At 47.4% G+C, this 8,681-nt stretch overlaps 2 protein-coding genes across 3 annotated transcripts; one reads left to right on the top strand and one right to left on the bottom strand.

Moving 5' to 3' along the window:
* Positions 1-2,696: 2,696 nt before the first annotated feature.
* Positions 2,697-6,279, bottom strand: LOC125543343 (uncharacterized). 2 transcript variants are annotated; one of them, XM_087546658.1, is made up of 4 exons: positions 5,832-6,279; positions 3,928-4,947; positions 3,542-3,798; positions 2,697-3,412 (listed from the first exon to the last, which is right to left on the bottom strand). In XM_087546658.1, exons 2-3 carry the CDS (start codon positions 4,826-4,828, stop codon positions 3,590-3,592), a joined length of 1,110 nt encoding a protein of 369 aa, XP_087402784.1. In that variant the 5' UTR covers positions 4,829-4,947; positions 5,832-6,279; the 3' UTR covers positions 2,697-3,412; positions 3,542-3,589. The 2 variants fall into 2 exon arrangements, with proteins under 2 accessions (XP_087402784.1, XP_048562616.2); XM_048706659.2 differs by having other exon boundaries at positions 3,542-4,947.
* Positions 6,280-6,382: 103 nt separating this feature from the next.
* LOC125543344 (cytochrome P450 71A1) lies at positions 6,383-8,228 on the top strand. The gene is made up of 2 exons (XM_048706660.2): positions 6,383-7,404; positions 7,508-8,228. The coding sequence occupies exons 1-2, from the start codon at positions 6,433-6,435 to the stop codon at positions 8,183-8,185; spliced, it is 1,650 nt and encodes a 549-aa protein (XP_048562617.1). The 5' UTR covers positions 6,383-6,432; the 3' UTR covers positions 8,186-8,228.
* Positions 8,229-8,681: the final 453 nt, after the last annotated feature.

An 8,681-nucleotide genomic window follows, 5' to 3' on the forward strand; every position in this document is an offset into this window, starting at 1 on the left:
AATTGCGAATTTGACTCGGGATGACTACAAGCAATGGTGAAATTCTTTCAAGTTTCAGACAGACAGTCAAGAAAGGAGCGGTGATGTTGAGTTCAGGTAACTCTTACGTGTGACACCCAATATGTGAGTTGTTCACTTTCACATAGGTCAGTGATCAGTGTGTGATGGCGTTGGACGGATACTCTGAAAGTTGGGAGGACAAATTGAGTAACAAGGAACTTAATTTTGCTCGAGTGTTGACTGTGGTCAAGAAAAGAAGAGACTACAAGTTATAGGTGGAGTCGCATGGAGTCTTTGGAGTAGCAGCGGTACTAATGGGATAAGCTCAAGTCCAATGTACATGGAAATTTGACGCATAGACAAATCCAGGGTGGTGGAGTATATTCGTCAAGGTGGAGTTTGTTGGAGTTGTGTCGAATATAGTGTGTGAGGTAGGTTACAATTGGACTTGTAGTTGTATTGTGTTTAGATAAGATATGGAGTCGTGTCCTAGTAGGACACTTGTATCCTAGGTCTCTCATATATAGCGGGGCTAGACACACGTTGTAACCTATGCCAACATAATAGCACAGAAACGCAGGGGAAGCCAGCGGCACGTGCCGGCGTCCAGGGTAACCGTATGCGGCATTGTAGCGGTGTCATGGAGAGAAGCGCCCATAGTCAGGCCCCGGGGATGTAGCCATATTGGTGAACCTCGTTAACAAATCTCGGTATCGTACTCGTGTGATTGCTTGATCCTCGGATGATCAACGGTATGCCTCGGATTTATTCTAACAATATGTGATGCCATCAATCTATGGGTCCAAAACACCATAGACACTAAGAGGGTGTTTGTTTCCAGGGACTTATTGGTTTAGGGACTTAAAAAAGTCCCTATAAGTCCCATCTAAACCAAACAGGAGGGACTTATAGGGACTTAAAATGGGCATTTGGGACTTATGAAATAAGACTGTCAAGGAGGGACTTATAGTTGTAATATGGTCTTTTAGTCCATGTTAAGTCCCAGAAATCAAACAGGTAGGGATTTTTTAGGGACTTGGGACTAAAAAAAGTACTAGTACTTATGAACCAAACAAGACCTAACATGATGACCGCGACGGTACATATGATGAAAACAGAGCCACGGTGTTTTTAGCAATATTTTCTTTCCTACTATCTACGTACGGGTAGAGATGATTTTCTTACATTTATGCAAACTCACTGTTCTCTTTCCATTCTTGGCCTTTTGAGAGTTTTTCTTTGTGATTCATTTTCGAAAGAAGTCCACATCACCCCCTGTGGTTTCAGAAACCGGCTAACCCACCCCCCAACTCTGAAACCAGTTAACTAATCCCCTGAGATATCTAATACCAGCCAAGGCACCCCCTAATCCCAATTAAAGTGGTATCTGCCGATGGTTTTGCTCGCGTGGCTGTACAGGATGGCCACGTCGGCTTGGTAGGAGGCGCAGGAGATATGAGCACGGGCCGCCGGCTATTCCTAATTCATCCAATCCCCAACCCCATAGTTCATCTCTTCCTCCTCTCCTGTTCGTCGCCATGGCTGCGGGCTGAAGCTAGATGTTTGTTTGTTCTCTGGTTCTTCTCCTCCCGTTTTCGCTGCCATGGCCGCCCCTCTCCTCCCCTGATCCATTATTCTCCCATGACCTGGAAGCACCTTGAACAAGGAGCGCCCTTGCCATGGCTGAACGGAGCAGCACAATCTCATCTTGGAGTTTATGTTCAATGTACATCGTGAGTTTTAATTGGGACAGTACAGATGCAGATATACTGAACTTTAAACTTTTTTGAAGTCAATGCCCTGTTTTGCTTTCGTTGGAATTTTTTTACGAGTAGAATGCGTCGTTGGTTCAATTTGTTGTCTATATTACTTCTCAAGGGAGACAAGGGCTGGGTGTTCCCCATCGAATTTTTGCTACAAACTGAAAGGTAAAATGCGAGTAGTACTTTAGCTTACATGAATCCTGTATGATACTAACAACATAGCTTTTCTTCAAATGGAGAAGAGAATAACAGTGGTTGCGTTTTTTTGTTGGTTAGTGCGAACATCTTGGCAAGGAATCCAGGCTAGAGATCATCAGGGACGCAGGTCACACCTTGCTGTTGGAGGGGGCGAGAAGGTCAACAATTTCACCAAGTTGTTCTCCTAGATGACCCGAATAGACCTTGATTTGGCAGAGCCCAAACTGAAAGCTGCTCAGAGCATCCATTCTTGCAGGAAAACTACACCCAAAATCATCTCAGGGGCCCAAATGGTGTACATTATACTCTTTGTAGGCATATACTAATGCTATGAGAAGAGAGAATTCAGTTTAGTTGAGATTGAGAATCAGTACATGCAAAAAGTGTTATCTTCTCTTGCTGGTGTTGTTGTCCCAGTCTAGTTGAAAAAAGAGACTTCAGAGAAAGCATTTTATTTAGGGAATGTACTTCTGAGTCTACAAACTGTTGCATATGCACCAATATATGTAATCTGAATGCAATATTTTCTTCTAACATGAATGAAAGCTTTTGTGAATTGGAAGTACTCTGTTGTTGTAATTATCATGGTTGCAAATTGGCAGCATCTTATTTACATTCGCCATCATTATTGCAAATTGGCAATAGCAAAATTAATAAACAAGACATGACGACAATTATCTGTACTGTTTCAGCTTTACTTCGGAAGAACAAATTTTTCTAAACACAGCAGTGAAATCACATAAGAACAAGTCATGCCCACATCGCAAAACAGTATATGTGTCACATAACAGGGAACAAGTGCTACTAGTACCAGTTTTACATAATATAGCATGAACCAGAGCATGCATAACAGTGAATGATGTACCACAAGTTCATATTTATTTCAATGTAGGTAGGTAACTAGCAGTCAATTATTGCCATATAACCACCATTGGAATCCTGATTGGTTTGACATTGGCTGAGATCTCGACCGAGGTGTTGGTTGATAAGAAGATGATGCAGATGGAGGTTGAGATGATTGTGACTGGGCAAATGGTTCCATGCCACTTCTGAGACTTTGCTCTGTTTTGTTGGATCCTCACAATCACCTTCTTTCTAATGATTTCCATTGCCGTTATTACAGAGTAGAACCTTGATCTCATGATGGCATTATTAAATGACTCACACATGTTGTTCTCAACTGAGTCACAGAAAGAGCCAATCCTAAAGTAGGCCCTACACCAATGCTCCGACGCGGTTTTCATCATGTCTCTCGCTCCTTCTACTGTGTTTTGTGCAAGCTTAGCCCTGTTGTAATTGAATTGGCTTCTATCTGATGACTTCGCACATGCCCAGAACATTTTCTGAAAGACCTTGTCCCTGTGTTCTTTTCTCCAGTTAGCATAAATGTGTCTTGCACACATCCTATGCTCTGCTTGAGGCACAAGCTCATTGACTGCCCTGATGAGACCCTACATAAGGGAAGAAAAAACTGACATAAGCAAATAATCTCACATCCATAAGGACAATAGGAGAGTAAGATAATTAATTATGTATCATATATGTAATAACAAAAATATGAGTAACAAAATTTAGCTCACTTTCTGTTGATCAGAGATGAGAACCCATCCTTCACCATTGTTGTTTATCTAGAGATCTTTTTGAAGAAACCCAATGAACCAGTACCAGGACTCATAGCTCTCAACCTCTACTATTGCCCAAGCTATTGGATACATCTGGTTATTTGCATCTCTGCCAATTGCACAAAGCAACTGCCCCTTGAATGCGCCCTTCAAAAAACATCCATCTAGCCCCACCACTCTTCTACATCCTGCAAGAAATCCTTTCTTGCAACCATCTAAACACATATACATTCTTTCAAACACATTACTATTAAGAATTTCTGGATTTAATGTCACTGCGATAGTGCTACCGGGTTTGCTTCTAAGCAACTCAAGCTGATAATCATAAACCCGAGCATACTCACCATCAGATAGATCAATTATCTTCTCCATAACAAGTTTCTTTGCTCGTTTGCATTTGGAGATGGACACATCAGCTACTAGATCCTGAAGAACAGCTTGTTGAATGTGCTCTGCCTTCCATGATGGATTGTCCCTAATTTGCCTAAAATACTTCTTTGCAATGACACCACATGTGACCAGCTTGTTGTCCCTTCTTGGAATGCAAGTGTGCTCATTATTGTACCTCCATACTAGAAACCAATCAGACCTACTAGTAATGGACCCATAAATACTCCAAGGACAGCCAGGCCAACTGCATTTTGCACTTACTCTCCTTTTCTCATCTTTTGGAAATAACAAGTGGTGATATGTTTTCAGTCCATACTTGACCAATGCATTCTTGAACTCCCTACTGTCATGGAAGGCCATACCAACAGAGAATAAAGGAATTTCAGAAGTGCTATCATAAACTTTGTGCTCTGTCTTCTTCCTCTTAGGCATGTCATCCGTGTCACTTGCTTCATCATAAGATAAATCGTCTGCGCTGTCAAAATAGGGTGTCACATCACCATCACCATCATCAAGCTTGCAATCCTCTGGGACAAGGAAATCCTCTGGCACATCAACTACTTTCTCATCCTCTTCTCCAAGCATTTTATTCCTGACCTTGCTCTTGAGTTCCCTTGCATATTTTTTGAATTCAATTGCTTCTTCGTCATCGGCAGAACTATTTTCTTCTTCTTCTAAATCAACCTCATAATCACTATCACTGCTTGTGGATTCATCTTCACCCCCTTTGTTTCTTTTTCCTTCAGCCACCTTTGATTTTCCTGCTATGGAGCCACTTCCCTTCACAACCTTCCTAGAAACTGGCAACTTCTGGGGTCGATGGAATACATGTGCATCTTCAGCTACCTCATGCATCTCCTCTGCATCTCCTCTACATTCCTCTAAATTTCTCTTCTCTTCTGAACATTGTTCCTCTCGTTGTCCCTCTCCTTATTCTGCCTGCCGAACAGATAGGTAACCGAGTGGTTTCATATCTGCGAAATAACAACAAAATACAACACATATATAAGCGCTCTGCACATATATAAGATCGAATCCCTATGCAATCAAACCGGTGACAAATCACACATACATAGGCCCTCCGGATATAAACTGTTTCAATAGTCAAACCTCTAACTTAATGTACAGTCAAGCATAAAACCATCCTGTTAAAATGAGTATAGCAACACAAATTATTATTGCTTCTGAATACTTACAAATTTCTAAAACATACGTACCAGAGTTTATATGAGTTTAGTGTATTTCAAAATTTATGATGCCCCCGTCATGCTCATGCTAAAGGTATGCATGCATCCTGGAATACACAGAGCATTTTGCAAAAGTTGATTATTTCTAGAGTACATGCAGACAGGCATCAACCTGGGTTATGGACTGTTAAGTCCAGCAGGTTTCTGAAAGAAAACTACTGATTGCAGAGTAGCTATTTCAATGTGTACTGTAGCTCGACGGCCGACTAGTTGTTTAATTGTGATCACACAAGTACCATTGAGAAAATACTAAAACGTCAGTCGAGATTATTCATGGAAAAAAATAACAAAACTAGTAAAATGGCAGTGGTCTGAAGGGACCCAAATCGTATTTTCTGAATTTGAAAAAAGTCCTTTAAAATCTTCAGAACCTAGACTGTTCAAGTGCATAGAGATAATCTTGGTGTACATACATTAACTCAGCAAACACTACTCGGGTGAAACTATGGTGCGTTAGTACTAATCACTGGACTGATCGAGGACTATATAGTTGGCGTCTGACATCTAAATTTAGAAAGGGTCGTTGCAACCTTGCAGGTGTGCAAGTTTCAATGCGTAGTCAACACAGAGAAGTACGTGTGTGCTGGGCATGAAAGAGATGAGCGCCTAACCTGGACTCCTGGAGTCGTCGCGCTGCTACCTTCAAGCGGCGATCATCCCGTCTTGCCCCGCCGCCGTCTCGTCGAAAGGAAATAAGGGAGACGATGCCCAAACAAACCGGAGGAGCAGTTAAGTCTCAGACCCACCCTACCAAACCGACGTGGCCATCCTGTACAGCCACGCAAGCAAAACCATCGGCAGATACCACTTTAATTGGGATTAGGGGGTGCCTTGGCTGGTATTAGATATTTCAGGGGATTAGTTAACTGGTTTCAGAGCTGGGGGGTGGGTTAGCCGATTTCTGAAACCACAGGGGGTGATGTGGACTTCTTTCTTCATTTTCTGTATTTTGGATAGAAATTATGAAAGGGATGGATCGTCTGAAGCGATAAGGTTAGAGTGAACTCAGTGGACACGCACAAATGGACGGCCACCGAAGAATGAACCCTACTGTGATTGCACATCCAATTAGAACACATGCACATCACCTAAGTTGAAAAGATGCGAAAGAACACACACAAGACGTGGCAAGGGAAGAAAGAAAGACACGCACATCAACTAATATAAACATGAGCAGAGTGCACTGTACCCGCGTCGCAGTGCGACATATACATGGACGCCTCGTCGCCTTTTGCATTGTTGCATTCACCCCTGCTCCTCCTCACCCTGCTCGTGCCGATCTTCGTCTCTTTCCTCCTCTTCCTCACCGAGAAGCCTGGTCCATCCCGCAGCAATGGCGGCGCGCGCCTGCCTCCGTCGCCATGGGGCATTCCCGTCCTTGGCCACCTCCCTCTTCTCGGTTCCCTGCCGCACCGGAAGCTCCGGTCCCTGGCCGAGGCGCACGGCCCCGTCATGCTCCTGCGCCTCGGCGGCGTGCCCACCGTCGTGGCCTCCTCGGCGGACGCGGCGCTGGAGGTCATGAAGACCCACGACCTGGCCTTCGCCAGCCGCCCCGCGGTGCGCATGGCGGAGCGCCTCCTGTACGGCCGCGACATGGCCTTCGCCCCCTACGGGCAGTACTGGCGGCAGGCGCGCCGCGTGTGCGTGCTCCACCTCCTCAGCGCCCGCCGCGTGGCCTCCTTCCGCCGCGTCCGGGAGCAGGAGGCCGGCGCCCTGGTCGACCGCGTCCAGCGCGCTGCTGCCTGCTGCTCGCGGCCCGAGGATAACGTCGTGAACCTGACCGACGAGCTCATATCCTACACCAGCGCCGTCATCTCGCGGGCCGCGTTCGGCGACGATGGCAGGTACGGGATCGACGACGACCTGACGGAGGTGTTCGCCGAGTTCGAGGAGCTGCTGGGCACGGCCACGGTGGGGGAGTTCGTCCCGTGGCTGGCGTGGGTGGATACGCTCATGGGGCTGGACGCCAAGGTGGCACGGGCGCGCAAGGTGATGGACGGGCTCCTCGAGCGGGTCATCTCCGACCACCGCCAGCGGCGTCTCGGCAGAGGACGGCGGCTCGTTGGCGACGGGGAGGACGATCACCGGGACTTCGTGGACGTGCTGCTGGACGTCAGCGAGGACGATGGAGAAGACTCCGGGGGTGTCCGGTTCGACACGGTCGGCATCAAGGCCATTATCCTGGTACGCAACGTTGGCGCTACAACTATTTAGCTTCACCATCACCGTCATCAAATTAATGAAATGAAATGTAACCCTATGCCTTTCTACACGGTTGATGAAACAGGACATGTTCGCCGCGGCCACCGACACGACCTACACGACTCTGACATGGGCCGTGGCGGAGCTCATCAACAACCCATCCGAGATGCACAAGCTCCAGGACGAGGTTCGCGCGGCCGTCAATGGCGCCGGCCACGTCACCGAGGACCACCTCGAGAAGATGAGCTACCTGAGGGCCGTGATCAGGGAGACGCTCCGGCTGCACGCGCCCCTGCCGCTCCTCCTGCCCCGGGAGACGCTGGAGGACACGGAGCTGCTGGGCTACCGCGTCCCGGCGCGGACGCGCGTGGTGATCAACGCGTGGGCCATCGGCCGCGACCCGGCGACGTGGGAGCGCGCCGAGGAGTTCGTCCCGGCGAGGTTCGCGGATGGCCCGGCGGAGTACGTCCTGGGGCAGGACTTCAGGTTCGTGCCCTTCGGCGCCGGAAGGAGGGGCTGCCCCGGCGTCGGCTTCGCCGTGCCGTCGATCGACCTGGCGCTCGCCAGCCTGCTGTACCATTTCGACTGGGAACTGCCGGCGGCGGCGGCCGGGGCGAAGCTGGACATGAGCGAGCTGTATGGGTTGTCCGTCCGGCTCAAGGCCACGCTGCATCTGGTTGCTAAGCCGTGGACCCGTGGTCTCCTTGAGCTGCACCTGCCACCGTGGACACGACTTTGGGATTGCTTGAAGAAACAGAAATGATTTTCTATCATGCACGAGATATATTGTGCATGTATCCATCGTCTATTGGTGCTTACAGATTAAAGATTTGTGCCCAGTGTTGCGGTCGAGTCTAGGTGGCACAGAACACTAGACTGTGCACCAAACGAAAGTGCCCAGTGTTGCGGACGACACGCCATGCACGACAGTGGAACAACGCCGAATCCAGCCGTCGAATGCACTTCATTCATGTGCATGGACGGACTGATATATATGATCGCTCACAAATCGTTCGGACACCATCGTGTGCATAGCATCGCTCGTGCACCAAATTGCTAGTATATAATTTGTACTCCTCAATTCATGCAACTTATGAATGCCTCTAGTGAGGATGGAGCGTCGACCTGTTGGCTGGGCAGCTGAGGTTGCTGTCAGCTCACCCGAGTTTGAGGCCCTGTTTGGTAAGTCCTAGGACTTTTTTTAGTCCCAACTTATAAGTCACAAGTCTTTAAAAAGTCCCTAACTGTTTGGTTCCTGG

Source organism: Triticum urartu, chromosome 3A (assembly GCF_056163025.1).
Source record: "Triticum urartu cultivar PI428250 chromosome 3A, HENAU_Tu73, whole genome shotgun sequence".
Taxonomy (NCBI): Eukaryota; Viridiplantae; Streptophyta; class Magnoliopsida; order Poales; family Poaceae; genus Triticum; species Triticum urartu.

Excerpts from the sequence above, each read along its gene's own strand:
- LOC125543343 (XM_048706659.2), bottom strand. The coding sequence starts at position 4,828 with ATGCATGAGGTAGCTGAAGATGCACATGTATTCCATCGACCCCAGAAG.
- LOC125543344 (XM_048706660.2), top strand. The coding sequence starts at position 6,433 with ATGGACGCCTCGTCGCCTTTTGCATTGTTGCATTCACCCCTGCTCCTC. Across the intron at positions 7,405-7,507 it reads GCATCAAGGCCATTATCCTG|GACATGTTCGCCGCGGCCAC; the intron begins GTACGCAACGTT and ends TTGATGAAACAG.